We start from the raw sequence: 22,898 nt of genomic DNA on the forward strand, positions 1-22,898 counted from the left end.
TCTTACATCTTTTTAAACAGTTCTGAATTTCAACAAAAGGTACATTCATAATAGTCCTGAGAAAGTAAGTATTACTAAGTTGCACTGCATCTATGTCTATTTCTTGGGAAACAACTATTACTGAGGTGGTCTGAGACTTAACCACCTAAGATGATGCCTAAATGGAGGGGAGGGAAAATTAAGGCCCAAATATCAATTTTTATTCATATACTTTATACTAACAATGATATTTAATGGAATTTTTGTGTTCAATAAAGATAAATGCAAAGGACCACTAAAGAAAGCAAACTATCTGTTAATAGAGACAAAGCACAATCCAAAAACAAATTTAAGATGAACCAAAAAGATTTTTGGTTCATCTTAATTAACTATTACGTTTTTCAGAACACTAGATAGATTCCTCCTCACCCTACAGTCGTGGTGTGTACACTTAACTGTTAAACAAACTTTGGTACCAAGCAGTATTTCATAACACAATAGATTAGATCTAATTCCTGCTTGCCTAAAAAGGTCTGCAGAATAACAAACCACTACCATTAAGAAAAATCGTACACTTGGTAGAAAGTTTTTGAAAATTCTAAAATTAAAAATGAAAATGTCTTAAAAGTATGAATAGGTATTTGTTTGCTTTTTTACTTTTCTGCTTTTTTTCTCTTCAAAATAGAAAAAAAAATTTAAAGTCTGAATAGGTTTAAACAGAAGACCATACATTGTAAAGCAGGTAGAGTTGGAGACAGATCAGAAAAAAAATAAACAGAGATAGACCAGAAAGTAATGGGGAGACAAGACAAAAAAATATTGTTTAAAAGATATGGAAAACAGAAAAAGAGTTAAATCAGAGTTCCAAAAGGAGATAATGCATTAGAATAGGAAAAAGGCAGTATCTATCTACAAAGAAGGTAACAGCTGAACATTTTTCAAAGGTGGTTAAAAAAAAAACTACGGTAGACTGATAAAATGACAGCCCCAATGACCATTCTTTTCCATAACTACATTCCTGCACAATCTCAATATCAGTTCTAGGCTTGGCTCTTGATCTAATGTCTCTTAAACAAAACATGCAGTACCTTCTTGTTGTTTTCTGAAGTAGGGCTGAGAATGGTCAATTCTGGTCTACTTGGTTTGGGCTTTGGAGATTCACAAGAATTAATGAAATTCATGATGAAAGGTTCCAAATGCTGACCTTTCTGTGGTAAGAGATTATTGCAAGAAAATTGAAAATCAAGATTATGACTTTTAGTATCACCAAACCCAATATTTATGATGGTAATGTTATAAATGCACATAATTTATTTACCTCTTTCATTAGTTTTCCAGGAACAGACTTTATAATTTTCCCTGCAATCAAAAGTAAAACATTAATTTTATGAAGACATAATATATTTTGTAATTGCTTATGTATTTCCTTAGATAATTTTAAATAGAAAAAAATCCAGTGAAATTTAAAGCTCTAAAAAGCATTTGTATCGGACTCTTCACACTCAACAGAAATTTACAATAAGTGTAATAGAGACACATGTGGGATTTAATTTAAAATAATCTAGTGTGGTAAGAAGTGATGGGGTGGAACAAGCCTAGTATTGATAACTGTTGAAGCAGAGCAAAGAATTCATTATAGGATTGGAACAATTGTGCATATTAGTGTATGGTGATCTGAGGAACTCTGAAGATCATTATGTAAAGTAAGAGCCCTAGTTATGCTCCTACCACCTTGTTTTGAAGGCCTATATTGTCAGTGTTCTGGGCTCTTTGCTGTTGTCGTTTATATGTCTTTTTCATTTCGTTTTTCTAGGTATTTGTTTTGTCTTTTTTTTGTTTTTCCAATACAGAAAGGATAGGTATACACATAGAGACTCATGCATGCGTAGAACTTCTCCTAAACAGTTGATGAGAATTGATTATATAATGCAGGATGAAATGAACAGCTACTTTGAAGAAAAAGAGACACTGAGATACCCAGTGCTGATTCCATAGTGTCATGATGTGAAATCCAGCAATAATATTATTCTTTGTTCAGAGTGATTTTAGTCTGTTTTGTATGTTTAATTTCAACATACATGAAGGTATGAACAGCTATTTTGAAGAGAATGAGAAACATTATGGCAGCCATTGTTGACTTCCCTATTGTCTGGTTTTGACACCTAAAATGTCTTCATCATCCTGTTCTGATCAGTTTCATACTATTTTGTTTTGGTATGAGTTCATTGTATGTGAAGATCTGGACAACTATTTGGAAGAAAACAAAAGACAATATGATAGTGAAGATTTCTGGTTGTCTTGCTTTGAAATCTGTGTCTCTTACATTGTTTTCTTATGATGTTCTGTTTAATTTTATCCTCTTTAAAATAAAATTTGAAAAAAATTTTTTTAAATTTTTAAAAAGAATTCATTATATATTTTCCCTACTTTTGTGTATATTTAAAACTTCAATTTTAAGTTTTCAAAAGATTTTCAAATTCTCTATGATGAATTTGATTGTTATGTATATCTAAAATGCACCAATAAAACCTACTTAGAAAAAAGATTTTAAGTAATAATACATAATAGTATCTAGAAACATAATAGTAAATAAAAGTTTTAAGAATTTATGTAACACTGTTGGGCATAGTAGCACACACCTGTAATCACAGCACTCAGAGGGCTAAGTGTAGCAGGACTGCTGTGAGTTTGAGGCCAGTCTGTGCTACACATAGCAAGACTGTCTAAAAAGAAAGGAAAAAAAAAAAGGAAAAGAAAGAAAATGTATATAATGCATATAGCATTTAAACTAATTGAATAGTTTCCCTTTCCAAATTTTTAGAATTTTTATTTTAATCCTATTTTCCTAATTTCTTAATCTCATTTTCCTTATTAAAAAATATTGAACATTTGGCTCTTCTTAGCATAAAAAAAATATTAAACATCTTAAGATTTTCTCAAGTATTTAAAGTAACATAGAAACAAACTAAAATCAACAAATACAACTTAAAATTTCTTTCAGCTAAATATAGCAAAAAAAAAAAAAAAAAAAAAAAACCAGTAGATAGGAGACATGAATAACAAAAAGTAAAAATGATGTTTCCTACAAACTACCCAAATCTCCCATTTGGCTATTTTTGGTTTTCATACTCCTAGTAATACCTCTAATCCCCTCAGAATGTCTTTGAATTCCTTATATTGTAGGTTTTTATCTATGCCCTTCTCTATGTGTTGGAATATTTGCTGAATGTTATAGCAAGTCAAGTTCTAAGCTTTAGCTGTCTCCTGTCCTATCAAACTGCTTCAGCTGGATACCATAAACCCAGTAAGTTAAATACAGCTCCTAATTTACCCTTATCCAGCAAGTACCAGCATTCACACAGTTAAATTTGGGTGATCTTTGATCATTTTTTCACCTTAAATCAAACCTACTTAACATCCACATCCACCCAATTCTACTTCCTAAACATTACACATAACCCAACATAAAGTAAACTATCCTCCGTTTCCACTGTAAGAAGACCACATAAACCAAATAATTTGGATTCACTAAGTGTGTTAATTTATGAGGACGAGATACAAGCCAAACACCTTTGTGTAAGAGCTAATCCATGGACGTAGTTTCAAATACATACTTAAGATTATATTATGTAAAATGTGGAAAATTCCTGCTTTTTGTCTCATATTAGTTTGACGATTTTATTCAAAGTTTTCCAGCTAGTATTAATTTTGAACTTCACATGAAAGGAATCATGCTATATTTATTCTTTTATGCTTGTTTCATTCTGCTTTATGTTTTAAAAATTCAAATACATTTTTGCAAGCTGCATCAAGCTACAGGTTTCAACTTTTTATAAATCTAGCAGTCTAACTGTCCATTCTACTAACAATCACACTGTTTATAGTTTGAGCTACTACAAAGGTGCTGTGAACATTTTAAAACATGGACTCAAGATTTTCCAGAGTACATATTTTAGAGAATTACTAGGACACTCAGTTTTTCTACCAAACCGTTACTTCACATCTGCATCAAAACTTGACACTTGATACTCTCAATATGCTAGAAAACAGAATAGATGAAAGACATAGGCATAATCAAGGACTTTGTGAATAGAACCCGTCACAAGAAATAACATCGAGAATCAACCAACAGGACTACATCAAATTAAAAAGGATCTGCACAACAAAGAAAACTACCCACAGAATGAAAAGACAACCTACAGAACAGAAAACATTTTGTCCTAGCTGTTCCTCAGAGGATTATATACTCTAGAATTCATAAGGGATTCAAAATAATTAGATCCCCAAAGATAAAGGAACCAAAAATGAACAACTGAAATAAGTAGGCACTTCTCAGAAGTAGAAATGCCCAATAAATGGAAAAAATGTTTAACATCTCTAGCATTAGCAGAATGCAAATTAAAACTCTGAAATTCCTTTTTACTCCAGAAAGACTGGCCAGAAAGTAGGAATACAAAGTAGTAAAACTACTATGGAAATCTGTATGTGGAGCCCTCAAAACACTAAAAATAGAAATTTCATTCAACCAGCCAGTCCCATTCTACTAAGAGCTCAACATAATACTTTGATAACTTTCAGACTAGTGTTTATAGCAACCACTACTCATAATAACTAAATCTTGGGGAAGTGGTCCACAGATGAATGAATAAAGAAAATGTATTTATACACAACACAATACTATTCTCCCGAAGGTATAAATTTGAGGCTTCTACATGAAAATGGATGCTCCCTGAGACCATGGTTAAGTGAAATAAATCAGACACGCAAGCACAAATATCACACAGTGAAACTCAAAATATAAATCATTTGAAGAATAAAATAAAAGATAGGTAAGAGCAATCAGGGAGTTTTTTTTATAAGTGGGAAGAGACCCAAAAGACGAGGAAGGGGGAGTAAAATCAATTAAGATGTGCTACGTACACGTATCAACTCCCCAGAACAAATGGATATGAGCTGCAAACATGTACTAATAAAAATTTAAAAATAAATTTAAGGAAACTAGTTAAAAAGCAATATATAGGCTGAGTGTGACAGTACATGCCTGCAATCCCAACACACAGGAGACAAGGCAGGAGGAGCCTGCAAATTCAAGGCCAGCCTGGACTACACAATGAACTGTCTCAGGCACACAAGCACACAGACACACAGGCACACAGGCGCGCGCGCACGCGCACAACACACACACACACACACACACACACACACACGCGTACGCGATCAGCAGACAGGATGAGGACTGAAGCAGTTTTTAAAACCAAAGCAGACCTACAAGGTAACATATTGGAAGTTTTTAAGTCTTTTTTTTTTTTTTTGACCATAAAGTCTTTTGTTTTAAAAATTCTTTAAAAATTTTTTAAAATTCTTAACAGCCAGACCCTAGCCTGTCCCTGTGAGTCAGCACCATTCGTGGACCAGAGCCAGAGAAAACAGATGACAAGACACATCAAGCAAACCCAGCTCAGGAACCAGCACCACGTGTGGACCCCCACCAGACTGGATCAAGCAGACCCCAGCCTCTTCCTACACATTGGCTGGCAAACAAGAAGTATCATTCCATATACGTCCCCAAAGCAACCAGTTTATCTGGAGAAACACAGGCTGTGATGACAGCTATGAAGGTGAAATGTAACTGGATGCCTGTGGTGCGCTGGTGTTTTACTAACATTGCAGGTCTAGGGCCAGTGGTCTGATCATAGGTTCAGAGGATAGTGGTATGCAGTGTGGCATCTAGGGGAGATCTCCTTCTGAGGGCTGTAGTCACTTTTGACTTTCTATTGTTTTAGAAATCCTATACCGTTTCCACTGTTTTTTGGGGAGTTGAATTTTATTCTCTTGTTTAATTATGCTAAATCTGATGGCAGGAGCAGCTATTTCAAAGATAGCAAGATACAGGATGGCAACAATTTTGGATTTACTATTGGCTTGTTTTGAAGTCCTTTACTGAATTGTCTTGTTTCTACTGTCTCTATTCTATTCTGTTCTGTTTGATTTTTATTATGTCCAAAGTTATCTGCAGCTATTTTGAAGATATCAAAAACGCATTATGGTAACTTCGTTGATTTTGTAATATTTTTAGGCCTGTATCTCTTCACTGGTTTGTTTTGATTGATTTCATGCTGTTTTATCTTCTTTAAAGTAAATTTTTAAAAATAATTTAAAAATTTAAAAAAATTCTTAATTGACTTTTTCCCTCAGTGCTGTGGCTCAAACACAATGTTTCACACATGCTAGACAAGTGCTCTACCACTGCACAATGTCCACAGCCTAAATTCTTCCTTTTCTCTCTTTTTTTTTTTTTCCAAGAGTGCATATTTATAGTGTATGTAATGGATCAGTGATTAGAAAAACATAACCGCCAGGCATGGTCCATGCCTGTAATCCCAGCACTTGGAAGGCTGAGGTAGAAGGATCCTTGCAAGTCCAAGACCAGCTTGGGCTACAAAGTGAATGCAAGTCCAGCCTGAATTACATAGCAAGACTGTCCCAAAAAAAGAAAAATACAACCTGGATTTTGGTGATCTTTTGCTATTTAGAAAAACTACAATAATTTATCAAAAAGTGTCAACTAGAATTAGATGCTCAAGTAGTAATAACACAAAAAACATACCTGAAACATTATCTTCAAAAAATACTGCCAATTTCTAGCTGAGAGTGGTGGACATACCTGCAGTCTCAGCACTTGGAAGGCAAGAGAATAGCTGCAAATTTCAAGTCAACCTGGGCTACATAATGAGTTCAAGCAAGGCCAGTCTGATCTACATAGATAGCTCTTGTCACAAAAAAACAAAACTAAACAAACAAAAAACTATCAATTTCTAATAGTAATAATCATAGCAAAATGTCTTTCGTATCTCAGCAGGCTATTCTTTGTCTATGAATACCAGCTACCCTAATAAAAATTAATACTTAAAAAAATAGACCACTGTAAGCTTTTCACATATCTGTAATTGCCTTTTAAAATACTGCTAGTGGAAACAAGGAAATCTACAACCTACAAGATGGTTCTATAAATTAAAAAGTTACTCTGAAATTAATGATCAAAATTTTATTCACCTAATTTTTTCCAAATTATCAACAAAAGGAAAACAAATTTAAAAACATTAAGATTCAAGGCAGAAATGTTTCCACATATTCTATCCCATGTGTATATCCCTTCCAAAATTTTCTAGCCAATTTGATAAACTTTAAATATAGTCAAAAATAGCATGGGAAAAAATTTGCTAAAAACATTAATTCGATTTAACTAACTTATACAGCTTTTACTTACCAGACTTATCACTATAAACTACCCAAAGAAAATTAGGCTTAAAGAAATATTTATGCTGGGGATATAGCTCAGTGGCACAAGTGTCTGCCTGGTAAGCACAAGGTCCTGAGTTTGATTTCTGGCATCAAAAAAAATTATATATAATTTAAATTATAAAAAAAGGAAAGATGCATTATAAGATGTAGAAAAAAGCAGCTAAGTCTTAAATCATAGATCTGATCTTTTTTCAGATTTTATGAGTAGCTTCAAATACCATATCTATTTATATAATATACTCTGTAAATACCTTTCCCAGTTTCTCATACAGTCATACACTGATTAATGACAAGGATACATTCTGAGAAATGGGTTATTAGGTGACTCTGCTGTTGTGTGAATATCACAGAACGTACTTACACATATTAAGAGAGCTACAAAGTCAAATAGGCCATATATTTTGACTACCAACATATACATAGTTTGTCACTGACAGGAACATTATTACATGGCATATGACTTTATTTACATTTAGAAAATAAAGAAACAAATACATTGGCAAATAACAACATTTTGTGACAGAATATATGATCAGAAGTAACTGCTTAGAATAATCAGAACTCACAAAATGAACAGGTTAAAGTCATCAACTGACAATCTGTCTCCACTACAAAAATCTCCTACAAATTTATTACATGGCCTTATCACAGAAACTATTTTTCTAAATCAATCTGAAAATAGATTCTTCTCTTTTTAGTTTATCTCATATATGTTTCTTTCGATTGACTTACCAAGATTTACATCTGGAAGTATCTTATCAAGAAATTGTGTTTCCCCACCATTAGGGGACAGAAAATCTGCCAAAAGTTGACTATTACTCAATTCTGGGTGCTGCAGAAGTTTCTTAAATAAACAAGAGTAAAAGAACAGGTTAGAGATCTAGAATGGTATTCAAAATTGTACAGTAATGACCTTACACAAATAAAAAACAAAATCTACTTTAAATCGCCAAAGGCTACTTTTTTAATATTCTGAGTGACAAAACTAGTGTATGCATACAATGCACAGTACAGTAATAGTACTGTAATACAAGTACTACAATCATAGATAAAACCTCAGCCTCTGGTCAGACACAACTGGATCTGAACTCTAGCTCTTCTATTTGCTAGCAAGATGAGCTCAGAAATATTATGTTGCACAAGAGTTAGTTTTCTCCTGTAAAATGGGGTGATAACACTACTTTATTAGTGCTGTTATATAAAGCTTTTATAGCATTGATGCAAAAGGAAGATATTCTCAATTTCCATTTAAAAAATGAGTATTACAATATGATACAACTTTCTTAACTTTTTATAAATGGAATTCAGGACTTCTATCTGAGCTACATCACTGGCCCTTTATTAATGTATTATTTTGAGACAAGGTCTGTCACTAAATTGCTTGAATAGGTGTGAACTTTTCATCTTCCTATTAGGAGGATCCATATTGCTGGGATTACAGGCATGTGTCACCCACCACTCCTAGCTTCCTTTCTTGAAAATTAAAAGAAGTGGCATAGTTTCATGAAACAATAAATGTGTACAATGTGAGACAAAAAAAAAAAAAAAAAAACTTAGAAAATCTCCCTTCAATTCTTGTAACACTATTTGCCAGCAAGATAAACTGACCTTTAAAAGCCAAAACTGACCTAGTCTTAACTAATACTGGGTTATGCAGGAATCCTAATAAGCACAATTCTACATAAAATATCAGGAAAACAACCACTAACTTAAGCCTTTATTACCAGAAAATAATCACTTCTAAAATGAAGTTTTCTAATTCTCAGAAAGAATTAGTTGGTTAAAATAATGGTCAATAATATCAATAAAGACAGGTTATGCTGTATCCAAATATCCTTGCAGTAGTTAACAGTTACTTCATATTACAATATTCACACCACCAAAGAGTTATAGAAAAAATATTTCTGAGTTAAAAGCATTCAATGGTTCAGATACAAGGAATTAAATATAAAGACTGCATACTGTTGAAAATTTTTAACTTAAAAGATATTTATCCTTGGTTAAGAAGTACATAAATTTAACTGTATTCTTAAAATTATAAAATCCATGCACAAATAAAAGACTTTTTAATCCAGTAAAAATATTTTCTTTGCTCTTAGACACCTTATTAAAAAAAATACAATCATTAATTTTGGAAACCCAAATATCTCAAGAAAGTATTATATGTATCTGTACCACCCACTGAAATAATACACCAATTACACTGATTATTCAATATGGTGTAAATACAAAAATGGAATTTAATTTCAAGTGGTTGATCCTAGAAAACTGAAAAGACAGGTAAGGTATAAACTACAAATGCAAACAGACTAAAGAATATAACAACAAACAATATTCCAAAGTTCATAAAGTACTACACATCACTATGTAGTTTAGGCTGGCCTTGAATTCAATATGTAGCACAGGGCTGGTCTTGAACTCATGGTGATCATCCTGCCTCAGCCTCCTGAATGGTGGGTTTAAAGATACATGCCACTATGGTGGCTATAAAACAAAATTCTTAAAAATTTCACATGGACAATCATTTACAGATAACAACAAAGAGACAAACTTGAAAATACTATAAGTAGAATGTTTTAAAATTAAGCAATACAGTTGGTAGCATACCTGTAGATATTCCTGAAATTCTTCTCTCTTTGACTTTAAGAATTCATAATTCTTTGGGCCAATGATCCTCTTGGAGGGAAGCTGGGCATCAGGAAATGTTCCTAAAATTTGCACATACTGAAATTCTTACTATGCTCTCCCACAGCTTCAAAAAACTAGTTACACATTTAGTATGGAAAATACAAGCTCATAATATAGCTTTGTAGGTTTATCTTTTAAGAAATCTCTACAAAATCAGAGAGCTTCAGATCAGAAGTTCAGATTCAAAACTTGTAGTCTACTGAAACCAAAAATGTATCTCTCAACAACCACTTTTCACTGAAACAAGATTTGTAGCCTTCTACAGCAGTAAAACAGCTTCAAAAAATTGTCATGACATTGTTTTTAAATTGATGGGATTTCTGGGGAGATGGCAGTGCTAAGCAGCAAAGAAAACAGCGTCTTTGAGAGCTATCGCCCAAATGCTAGTATATAGCATCATGAGGAACATAAGGAGGAAGGAAGTGGGTCTACTGGACCCAGGAAGAATCTGAAATGCAAACTGAAGCCCATAAAGAGAGTGAAAAGAAAAACTTCAAGAAGGTAGTAGCAGGCAGTGCCTGCACCCTGAGAAGGGCTCACTGTGGGAGAAGAGCTGTTTGAACCTGGGGATGCACAGTCACCATGATGGTGACAGCTGCAGAGAATCGGTAGTGGAGGGAAGCAGTGGATGTGGAGGAATACACTGGTTGGCAGTGACTGCAGAGCACTTAGTCCATGCGGAGAGAGTGATCAGCCAGGAGCCACCTTAGAGTCAGGCCAGATGAACTTGAAGCCCAGAACTGCTTCATCTAGTAGCACCCGCCTGGGCCTAGAAATTGCTTGGGCGGTGAGCCCAATGTGTCTGGTCTCAGGGCAGTACTGCTGAGATTATCCACTAGCCTGTCATAAAGGAACTGCTGGCTTGCTGGGACAGATCAACAGGATTTGGGACTCTGTCTCCACAGGTTGTCTACTAGTGAAAACAAAGAGAATCCTGTAAGTGGACTGTATGGTTTTTTTTTCTCCTTCACTGTTTTCATATGACTGTGAAAGTGGTTTATAACCTCCATAATGGTGTGGCTCTGATTGTTCTTCCTTTTGTCTCTTATATCTCCCTTTTCTTTCAGTCTTCTGTACTAGTTTCTCCAAACCGGCATGATTCCCCTTTTTCCTTCAACCTTATTTCTAATTTCTTTCTCTTCTTCTACTTCTCTATTGTCTCCTTAATCCATTTTAAATTTTAACACTTGAGGGCAAAATTAAAAACATTATGGGCTTATATGTTACACATAATTACCTGGTTTATCTTACATTTTGTTATACAATCACAAATCTAGCTCATAAGGGTTAGCTCAGGTTGCTGTTTTCCAGGCTGTGTTTGATGTTATTGGTACCACTATGGCCAAAATTAACATAATTGTTCCTAACAGCTGTTGGCCCTAATAATCCACAACTGAGACTAAGAAACAGAAAATTCTGTGGCACAGTGCCAAAGAACCAGGAACTGGGCCAAATGAGCAACAACTTCTCATCTCCAACATACTAAAGAGTAACATCTTCCAAAAACAGACTCAAAACCTAAAAACCAGCTGTATGTGGAAGATACCTCAGAGAAGTAGTCATCACCTAAGGGTCCTAATTATTAGCAATAAAATAACCTATCATAGGCAGCATACAAACATCACACCAGGAATTAAACTAAAAAAAGAGAGGAAAGAAAATGAGAAGACACTTAAGCAAAATGCAACCCGACATCCAGTTCACCAAACGCAAATTCAGAGCGAATGAGGTAGGACAATCTGAAAACCCCCACCAGGCCTCTCTGAAGTGGTAATAACAATCAGAAATAATCCCTCAATTATTACAGAGATTACCGATATACAAACCATGCTTAGCCACATTAGACCAGACACAAACAAAGAAACAGATAAGTTTAAGAAAATTATAGAAGATCAGCATAGGAAACAAATTAAATCCATAAATCTGATTCAAGCAGACATCCAGGAGAATAAAAAAATTCTATTGAAAGTATTGGAAACATTAGGCCAATATGAGGACAGGATCTCAGATATTGAAGACAGGCTGGTAGTTAGTGACCAGGAAAAGAAAGATTTCTCAAAACTAGCAAGGGACCATGAGAAATCAATCCAGCAGCTGCTAGATGAGGCAAAAAAGAATAACTTAACTGGAGTCAATGAACAAGCAAAACATACCATAAAGATATTAAAAAATATTTATAGGCTTCATGACAGAAAACTTTCCCTGTAGAGAAAAAGAATATAACATGCAGATGAATGAGGCATATAGAACTCCATTTAGCAATGATTAAAAAAAAATCTACAGGCTTATCATAATCAAGATTCCAGAAATTCAACACAAGAATAGAATCCTAAAAGCTGTTAGAGAATAGAAACAAATCACCTATAAATGATAACTCATCAGAATTATAACTGACTTCTCAGCACAAACTCTCAAGTCAAAAAAAGCTTAGAGTGAAGTACTCCAAGTTCTAAAGGAAAACAATATTCAACCCAGACTGATGTACCCTGCAAAACTATCTTTCCAAATTGATGGAGAAATAAGATATTTCCATGACACAGAACATAGGAGGAAATTTATCACCACCAAACCAGCACTCCAAAATGCCCTGAAGGACATTCTAGAAAGAGATAATAAAGACTACAGTGCCATGAATCATAGCAAAAGGAATCCACCAGGCAAGACAAACAATTATGGAGTAGGAGGAGCTAACAACAGGAAAATACATGACAAGAATAAGCCATGCATTTCAGTTATAACTATCAATGTTAATGGTCTTAGTTCACTAATCAGAAGACACAGACTGGAAGAATGGGTAAAGAAGCAAGATCCAACAACATGCTGCACACAAGCAACATATTTAATTCAAAAAGAAATTCACAGACCAAAAGTCAAAGAAGGAAAAACAATACTCCATGCAACAAGAACCCAGAGACAAGCAGGGGTACTTATTCTATTTGCAGACAAATAGCTTGAATTTCAAGCTAAGACTGATTGAGAGAGATAAAGTCGTTCCATTTGAGTAAAGGGAACAATCCAAGAGGAAGAGATAACAACCATAAATATATATGAAACAAATACCAGTGTACCCAAGTATTTACAATTACTATCAGAAAAATGAAAAATCAAATAAGCCTTAATGCAAAAAGATAAGCCAATCCATGTGCTATGTGTGTATGTGCCAACTCTCCACAAGGAATATAAACATTATGTAAGACACACATTACTAATTTTAAAAAGATTCTTCCATGGAATTTCACTTTTTAAAAAAGGGCAATATGAAGAGCGAAAAAATTATAAGTAATCAAACATTTAAAAAATAATAATGGCACATTCATATTACCAATAAAAGCATATGCATCTGTTACTCATATTTCTTTGGCATAATTAAACAAAAATTTAATTTGGTACAACAGCTTTCACAAAGGCTAATGCTAATTATAATGTTTTATATATTAAAAAAACAACATACCATGAAATTCTGTTAGTTTTGATTCAAGCACATAGAATTCAAGATATCTTCTATAAACGGACCAATGTTCAGGCTCATGCCCAACTGCAAATTGAATATACAGTGAGTAACAAATAATTTCACAACTCACTACTAAAAGGATACAAAAGTTAAAACATAAAGCAGGACATTACTTCAGTCTTACTAACATATTATTCTGGGCATACTAACATATTTTACCTTATTTTTAACTTACTATGCAGAAGAGGCATTTTATATATTTCATATCTTATGTAGAAGATAAATGCCATGTATTTATGAAGTTATCTCAAGTAAATATATTTTTCTACAACAGAATCAGAGACCTCACAGAAACTTAAAAAAAAATTGTATAACTTAGTTGTAGTTTTATTTTTAATAAGACAGGGTTTACTATGTTGCCCAGGCTGGCCTTGAACTTGTGATTTTCCTGCTTCAGCTTTTCAGGAGCTGGAATTACAGCTGTGTGTTACTGTGCCCAGTACAATTATTATTTTGTACATGTCACTAAAATGATGTGTTTCATAAAAACTTATAATCAATTCTGAGTCCCTTAAATATTTACTAAATTGACCTCATCTAATAATATAGAACAGCACTGTCTAGTAGAGCATTATGCAATTACGTAAATATTCAATATATCTGCACTAAATAGCTGCTAGCAGCCATATAGTGCCTCTAAAATGTGGCTAAAGAAACTAAGAGAATGAAATTTTAATATAATTTAACTTGAATGGATACATATGATAATCACCAGCTACCTGGCTGGATAGCACAAAATAATGGTTTAAACAGTGAGTCCAATCCCAGTTCCTTCATTTTTCATATGGCCTTAAACAAATAATTTAATCTTATCATATCTTAGTTTGCTTTGATGTGAAGTAAGAATAACTTTGCCTAGCACATTAAAAAAGTCCACATAAAGTATTTTTATATGTAGCAGAGAATCAGCACCCCTATATATTAACTGCTATGGTTAATATAACAGAGAATCAGCACCCCTATATATTAACTGCTCATGGCTTTCTAGCACAGATTTGGGGATGCAATTGATCAACTAAAACGAGGATAGTTTTAAAACAATACTTCTATTCAGGAAAAAAAAAATCTGATGTAGTCACAACCTATAAACCAAATCCTAGTTTTCTTCTTCAAAAAATGGTCTTAAAAGATCTATGTATATTTAGTTTTGGTATTTCTTTTTTTAATTGGTACCAGGGATCGAACTCACAGACTGCCTGCTTGCAAGACAGGCACTTATGCCGCTGAGCTAAATCCCCAGCCCCTTAGTTTTGGTATTTAAATTCTGAAAATATTAGTTTACTACACATGTAAAATCAACATAGTAAATGATACACTATTTCTTTCCCCCTCACAGGTCAGTTTCCTAACAGCACATTACACTGAACACAGAATTTGCAATGCTGACAAAAACTATCTTTAGAATATAATTTTAAGATTTAATTTTAATTTTTGGTTTAAATTGTTATGTCAAAAAAATTTTTGAATAAAGCACCAAAATTAGAGATGACTAGAATACAAAAACGAAAGTATATTTTCAAACAAAATTAAGTCTGAAATTGAAATCAGATTAAAGATTTGCTGTACGTCTATTAGGGTGCTGAAAAACTAGCAACTATAGCAAAGCCAAGCAGTGCTCGGCCTCATTAGAGTAAGACTCTCACTAGTGTTTAGTTATGATGGGAAAACTACAGCCAGCTGTCTGGGCAACTTTGCATCCCTATTTCTATGCTTTATGTTCTTGAAACAGGATTTGCTTTGAGAAAAATCAGAAAACCTGATACCATTTGAAAAACAGGGAGAATGATTAGTATTGATCTTCACACTATCACTTCGTTTTTACTTTAAAAACCATTTTCTAACCTTGTCACTTTTTTCCCCTTCTTTCCTCACAGTTCTCTTTTCATTCACATCCCCAAAATGTGTAAGGACTCTCTGTGCCCTTTCTTACACTGACTGCCCATCTCTGAGATGAAGTCCAGTGATGACAAATTTATTCTGCTATGAATGCTGTTCAACCCCTGTCTTTATTACAGTCTACACTTGAAACAACCAAAAGAAAAAAGTGAAACATGAAGACAACATGGAAAGCTGTGTTTGATCATATTTTTTTATCCATTCTAACTAGTCCAAAACAATAGGGGAGGAAAAATACTGCTTAACTAAATTGGTATAACACCTAACATAGTGCTAAAAAATATGTATGTATTACTAATAGTCACTCTCTTAAGTATACTGGCAAATGATAATGGCAATAAACCATTAAAAGAAAATCACAAGCTGCATAAGATGGCACATGCCTGTAATCCTAACTACTCAGGAGGCTGAACCAAGAACACTACAATTTCAAGCCCAGCCTACACAACTTGGCAAAATTCGATCCCAATAAAAAATTAAAAGGACTAGGGAGTTAATAATGCCCCTAAGTTCAATCCCTAGTACTACAAAAAAAAAAAAAAAAAAGGAAATCTTAAAAATCATGTAAGATGCATTCTTAGGCTGTCAGGAGTATCATATATCATATATATCAACTCAACCATTGATTAAATGAATTAGCTAATGGATAACAAATAATGTAGACAGCTCTCAAACAGTGTTTTGTTCTGGACATTTATCCATTGGATGTGCAGTCATATTCAATAGTTATTAATACTGGGGAATATTTTTTTTTTTTGGACTTTTTGAGACAGGTTTCACTATGCAGTTGCAGCTGGCTTTGAACACACTTTGCAGCCCAGGCCAGCCTTGAACTCACAGGGATCTTCTTACCTCAGGCTCTCGAGTGCTGGGATTACAGGCATGTATCACTATGCCCAGGCTCAATAGTTGTAAGTGGAAAAACACTGACACATGTGACAGAGACAGATTTGTGGATATCTTTTTTAAAAGGTAGTCATAAATCTTTCTACCTGCTCTTCGATCATTTCTTTCAACATCAATACAGAACACGGGAATTCTCTCTTTTTTCTCTTTCCTCTCTGAAGGATCCTCAAAAAAATCTACATATGGAATGCTAATTTTCCACGCAGCAAGGTTTCGGGGAGCATTAGGTGTGCTCACAGCTTCTACTGGAGAATCATCTTCCATTACAACAATTCCTTCTTCAATCTGGAAAAAAAAGTACCAGCATAAATTTAGTATTTCCAGTATTTTTAGAACTACAGCATGTGAGATACAACTGTAAAGTAACACGTTCATATCAATTTGGTAATTTTTAAGACTTATGAAAGTACATGATACAACATTTTCTCCTGAAAAAGTAAAAATAAATAAAAAAAATAAAATACTACCAACACCAACTTCAGGTTTGGCTATTTCACCTGTATGTGCAAATATGATAGAAACTAGAGAATAGACATTTTAAAGATAATAGCAAATAATTTTTAAAATGCAGCATAAAAAATGTTCAATCTTGACAATAAGAAATAAAAGTTAATGTACTGATATTTTTCACTCAGGAATGTTAAATTTGATAAATGTCAACAGCTATTGAAGGAGACAATAAAGAAGAACTAAATCTGTGTGATATACTGCTGTTTATAAGGTACGTTAGCATAATCCTTCAGTAAAGTATTTTATCAATATGTTTTTATATAGGATCACAAAACAGTTGAACAAGTAATTCTGAGCTATTCAGATATTTTTTTTATTCAGATATTTTTTAAAACTGCTAAAACAGTCATAAATAGAAATAAAATTTGCCACTTTACATAATATAAAATTTAAGAAGTATGTGAAAGAGATCTACCTCTTATAGAATTAAGATTTTTTTCATCTCACTTCTAATTTTAACATAAATGTTTACAATAATGTTTATATATTTAAAAATAAGGGGGGAAATCAAGATATAATTCATTATATATGTCTTCTCTACTTTACCACTTTTCAGGAAATTTTTCTTTTTTTTTTTTTGGTATCGGAGATCGAACTCACAACCTTGCGCTCATGCTAAGCAGGCGCTTATGCTGCTGAGCTAAATTCTCAGCAAGGAGATTTTTGAATAAACTGAAATTATAAACTTAAAAAAATAAAATTATTTCAAAAAACCATATGTTTTAGAAAGATACAGATGGGAAGAAAGAGAATAAACCATCTAATTCTTTAATTGAAAGACATCTGCATTTGAATCTAACAATTATCAATCTCCTATCAGCAGCAACATATACAGGACTTTCATTCCAACGCCACTATCCACGTCAGTTTGAGCCATGACTTGTATATACATGAAAATGATGGTACTGAAAATAGATGGCATTATATAATGTGCATTGTCTACTGTGCATAACATGCTGCTTTCTGTACTTCATATGTATTATTTAATTCTCCTCACAATATCTCTATATCAGATAAACAATATTATTTCCAAGCAACTAGACAATGATCACATATAGGCAAATGATCAAATGATCACAAGGAGTTTTTTAAAAGATAATGTCTCTCAAGTCTCAATTTTTGAATCAAAAATTCCTTTATTCCTGAAAGGAAGACACAATTTCTCTTAGCCCTCCACTTTGTACAAGATCCCACACCTTAGAATCAGAACAGCGTCTTCCAAACCCTAAGTGGTCTCAGTTGAGCCAACATCCTCCCAAGCCCAGTTTTTTCTCAAGTATTAGGGATTCATTTGCCTGATTTTTCTACTTTCTATTATTTTGCCTTTACTTCCAATCAAAAACCTTTTTTGCACCATCTTTTTTTTCCTAGCGTTTTTTGTTTAATTGGTACTTTTTGTGTGTGTGTGGTACCGGGGATCGAACTCACGACCTCACACTTGCCAGGTAGGTACTATGCCGCTGATCTAAATCCCCAGCCCTTAACTGGTACATTTTAAATTTTCTTCCTTTTAAATTATGCAGAATTGCGGAACCTCATAAAAATTCATCAGTGCAGCAGGACACAGGCTGAAGGGAAGAGGTAAAAGGAAAAAAAAAGGAATTTTTTTATTGCTCTTTTTTGTCATTGTCAATTCAGTCACTACCATGTATCTCTTACACTTCTAGATAGCAAATTTCTTAGTGACAAGACCTACACCTTAAACATCATTTTTTAACTAGTGCCCAAGTCAGTGAAGGGCAAAATGAGAATCTCAGATCTCTGTTCTTTAAAGAACTGGTACCCAAGAGCACAGTGTGAAGATCCTGGGTTCAGTTCCCAGTACTGGGAAACAGAGAGCAAGGGGAGGGAAGTGGAGCTAAACCTCATTTAAAAAAAAAAAAAAGCATGGGGATACAGTCAGTGATGAAGCTTATCTAGCATTTATGAGGTCCCAGATAATCAGCACCAAAGAAAATATGTAGCTTTTAAGCTTGCCTATCATAGTAAAATGTTCTGCACAATTATTTTACTTATGTAAATGTTATTTTAATATGCTCCCTCTTCCAACAATTTGGTGTTGGTGAAGCACTGAACAATATTCCCAGCCCTTTAAAAAAAACTAGTATACAAAAAAAAGGTTAAAGCAAGATAGTATCTGCCTCTCTGGGACTCACTCTATGATAAGACATGTAACTATAGACATACAATTTTAAAAAATATATGGTACACATTTTAACATATAATAGAGGCACAAAAGAATAAAGAATGAAATACTGTCATAGAATTGCAGCAACATGGATAGAATTGGAGAATATTTGTTAGGAAAAGTAAGTTAGGCAGAGAAAGACAAATTTGCATTTTCTCACTCAAATGTAGAAGTTAAAAAGTTGATCTCAAAACAGAGAACACATTAATGGTTACAAGAGCTTAGGAAGGCTACAAGGATACGAGGGACAGGATTGGTTACTAACAGGTGGTAAAGAGGAGAACCTGGATGGGAAACATAACTTCTAATGTTTTCTAAAACAGCTGGATGACTGTGGTTGATGATAATTGTTTCCAAGTATCTAATTGAAAGAATTTATAATGTTTCCAACACAAAAATGACGTCATTATCCTGCTCTGATCATTATATACTGCACAAATGGATTGAAGTATCACACTGTGCCTCATAAATACATACAATGACTGTGTCAATTAACAAAAGAAAATATATTTAAGACAAAAGGATAAAGAAAATGTGGTATTTATACACAATGAAGTATTATTCTGCCACAAAGAAGGATAAATTTGAGTCATTTGTAGGAAAATGGGTACACCTTGAAATCATAATGTAAAGTAAAATAAATCAAACATGAAAGCTCAAGTATCACATGATTTTTCTCATATGAGAAACTCAAAATATAAATAAAAACAAAAATAAGAGATTATAGGAAACAGGAATATAGAACTTCTGCAAATGAAAGGAGGGGAGAGGAAGAAAAAGAAAAAGGAATTTAGATGTGTTATATACATGTACCAATTACACACAATGAATGTAATCATGTACTGCAAGCATACACTAATAAAAAATTAGAATTTTAAAAACTATTTAAACAATAGGGGTACAAAAAGGGATGCTCAATTCTATCTGGTAACTCAAATAAAGGTTTATAGAGACCAAATGAATTTTAAAAAATAAATATGAAATGTCTGTGTAAATAAATAAAGGCAAGAAATTTCAAACAGGACTGCATATGCAAAGTACAGAGAAACAAAATTACATGGTAAATGAAATGTGCACAAAATTAAAATGGAGATCCTATAAAAATGCAAATCAATTCAGCAGGTCTAGGTAGGTTATGGCCTAAGATTCTCTATCTATCACAGCTCCCCTTGCCTGCCTGCCTCACTTTCATAGGTAATGCCAATGTTGCTGGTTCATAGACTACAGTGTAAGTAATAAGCAGCCAGGCATCTATGAAGCCCAAGCATCCTTCAAACATGTGGCCGAAAGAGGTAAAATTAGGGATGACGTGAAAGCCTAGTGAAAGATGGCAAATTGTTTGAATGCTAGAAATATCTCTGCTTAAAAGAAATCACTTGAGGGCCAGGGATTTAGCCTGCCTTGCAAGCACACAGTCATGAGTTCGATGCCTGGAAGGAAGGAAGGAAGGAAGGAAGGTAGGAAGGAAAGAAAGAATGAACGAACGAGCGAACGAACAAAAGAAAGAAAGAAAGAAATCACTTTGCTTCAATAAGTAATAACTCAGTTCTCAGAAATTTTAAGTTAGATTAGCAACATGAAACTACATGGACTAATGAAAGAATGAAAAACATAAAGGAAATCTAGATTAAGGGATAATAAGTATATCTAACATTTTATGCTACAGTAGCCTGAAGTTACACCAAACTGAAGAACTTTACTTACAAAGTCATCTTCGCCTTCAGCCACACCGTAATTGGGCAGCATAGCTCCCTCCATTGCAGTGCTCTTGAACACGCCTTTAATTTTGCTGCCTATTCTGCTGATTCCAAATGATTCTCCCCTTCTCTGTGTGCTTCTAAATATTAAATAAAAATCTATCAGGCACACAGCAAAATATCACAACAGTCTAATCTACTTAGGAACAATACTAACCACATACTATTACAAAGAGACTTCTGGAAATAGTAAACTGAAAGTAGAGCTAACGTAATGTTTGGAGTGTCTCTGTCACAGATGAAGTACAACATCTCAGAAGCCAAAAATGACACATTCAAAGTTTAAATTTGTAGTGTGAGTAAAAGAGACAAAATTTATTAGTAAACATTTAAAATTTAGCTGCTAACTTCAATCACTATTTGAACCAAACATTTTTAAAGATGAAAGCCCCCTCATGGAGCATAGTTCTTGGTATGATAGGTGTTTTGAAATAAAAATGTGTTGTACCATCAGTGTTCAAAAGATCCACTTTCACAATGTTAAGTGAAATAAATGAAATACATGCTTAAATATTAGTTTATTTTATATGAGAAACCCAAAGTATAAATAATTTACCAAGCAAAATAAAAGACAAGTAATAGGAAACAGGGAAACAAATCTTTTGTAAATGGGAAAAGGACCAAGAGATCAAAGAAAAGACAAAGAAAGAATGAGGAAGATGTAAACAAGATTTTTTTTTTTTTTGTCTTTTTTCCTTTTTATCAGTACTGGGGATCGAACTCACGACTGCCTGCTTGCAAGGCAGGTGCTTATGCCGCTGAGCTAAATCCCTAGCCCCAGAAGATGTAAACAAAACTAAGATGGATTATGTGCATGCACCAACTCTCCACAATGAATGTAATCATTATGTACTGCAAACATGTACTAATAAACACTTTCAAAAACACCACCTATTTATAAAACAAAACCACCTATTTAATAAAACAAAAATATGTATAAAACTATACCACCTATTTAATAAAACAAAAATATATATAAAACTATGACCTCAGTACTTCACTGTCAGATAAAACTTTGCAAAAACATTGGCCAGGCATGGAAGCACATGCCTGCCAGCCTGAACTGAATAACAAACCCTGTCTTCAAAATTATAATCAATCAACCCTGATACTTCGTTTCTAATGTTTTTTACCGGATCCCGAGTATTCTACAACAAAAATGTATCTACTGAAATAATGGACCATTTATAGAAATAACAAATTGAGTTCCAAATATACTAGTATCAAATATATGTCATGATGTGTATTTTATACATGACTGAAGAGCAAAACAAACTTTTTTAAAACTAGAAAGCCATTTATAAGTAGTATTTTAGAAATACTTAAACTAGATTTTATCTGAACAAGCACTCAGTATTTTCTAAAAACTCAAGAGTTGTAGATACATTTGTCTCTGAAAGAAGAAATTTTTAGAAAGATAAATATAAAAATGCTGACAAAATAAGCCAGGCATAGTGACATATGCCTGAAACACCAGCACTTGGGAGGCTGAGGAAGGAAAATCTCCATGGGTAAAATGCAAGCCTGTGCTATCTACACTTAGTTCAAGGCCAGCCTGAAATACACAGGGAAATTCTGTGACAAAATAAACAAATGAACAAGTTAAAGTATTATTAAATATTAATCTCTAAATTCTAGATTATTCTAGTCTCTAAATCTAGAGTACAAACCTGAGGTTTTTGAAATGTTATGCCCACAATCACAGAAGTATCATTACACTTATTTTTAAAAAGCTCTATAAACACAAAAAATTCTAAGAACTATTCAGAAAAATCAACAACCAAAGAAAGAAAAGAAAGGTTTTAAAAAAGGTGATACCCTTGAAAACCAAGATAAATAATTAAAACATCTTAACATGGGACATGTTTATTTTTATAACATGTTCAAAAAGGAGATATCTAGACTTAAAGTAGAGATTCATTTTAAAAAGTTATTCTAACCAACTGATAGAAGGCAGTAGCAAAGCGCTTCTCTTTTTTTCAAGCTGTCCTTAAACTGCTTGGGGTACACTTTCTGGACTTCAAACAAATAACTTAGACTGAAACAATCACATGCTCAAGACTTACCGAAAATCATCCAAACTTAGGCTACCTCTGCAATATCAGATAATGTGAAATTATACAAGAAGAAAGAGAGAAAGCCCAGATATTAAACAAGTTTC

The 22,898-nt window shown here is 33.4% G+C and overlaps 1 protein-coding gene across 9 annotated transcripts in view; it reads right to left on the bottom strand.

Moving 5' to 3' along the window:
- Positions 1-22,898, bottom strand: part of Snx14 (sorting nexin 14) — an 82,176-nt gene that overhangs the window by 15,073 nt on the left and 44,205 nt on the right. For 7 of the 9 annotated variants that reach the window (XM_063233177.1, XM_013157883.3, XM_023567232.2 and 4 more), the window contains 8 exons: positions 22,804-22,830; positions 20,685-20,817; positions 16,369-16,567; positions 13,421-13,504; positions 9,889-9,989; positions 8,014-8,125; positions 1,298-1,338; positions 1,068-1,187 (listed from right to left, as the gene is read on the bottom strand). In XM_063233177.1, coding sequence (XP_063089247.1) covers positions 1,068-1,187; positions 1,298-1,338; positions 8,014-8,125; positions 9,889-9,989; positions 13,421-13,504; positions 16,369-16,567; positions 20,685-20,817; positions 22,804-22,830 — 817 coding nt within the window. The remainder of the gene's footprint in view (positions 1-1,067; positions 1,188-1,297; positions 1,339-8,013; positions 8,126-9,888; positions 9,990-13,420; positions 13,505-16,368; positions 16,568-20,684; positions 20,818-22,803; positions 22,831-22,898) is intronic. The other 2 variants (XM_023567233.2, XM_013157884.3) reach the window with 1 other exon arrangement.

This window comes from Cavia porcellus, unplaced genomic scaffold, assembly GCF_034190915.1.
Source record: "Cavia porcellus strain 051 isolate PalLab524CR breed Dunkin Hartley unplaced genomic scaffold, mCavPor4.1 scaffold_22, whole genome shotgun sequence".
Lineage (NCBI taxonomy): Eukaryota > Metazoa > Chordata > Mammalia > Rodentia > Caviidae > Cavia > Cavia porcellus.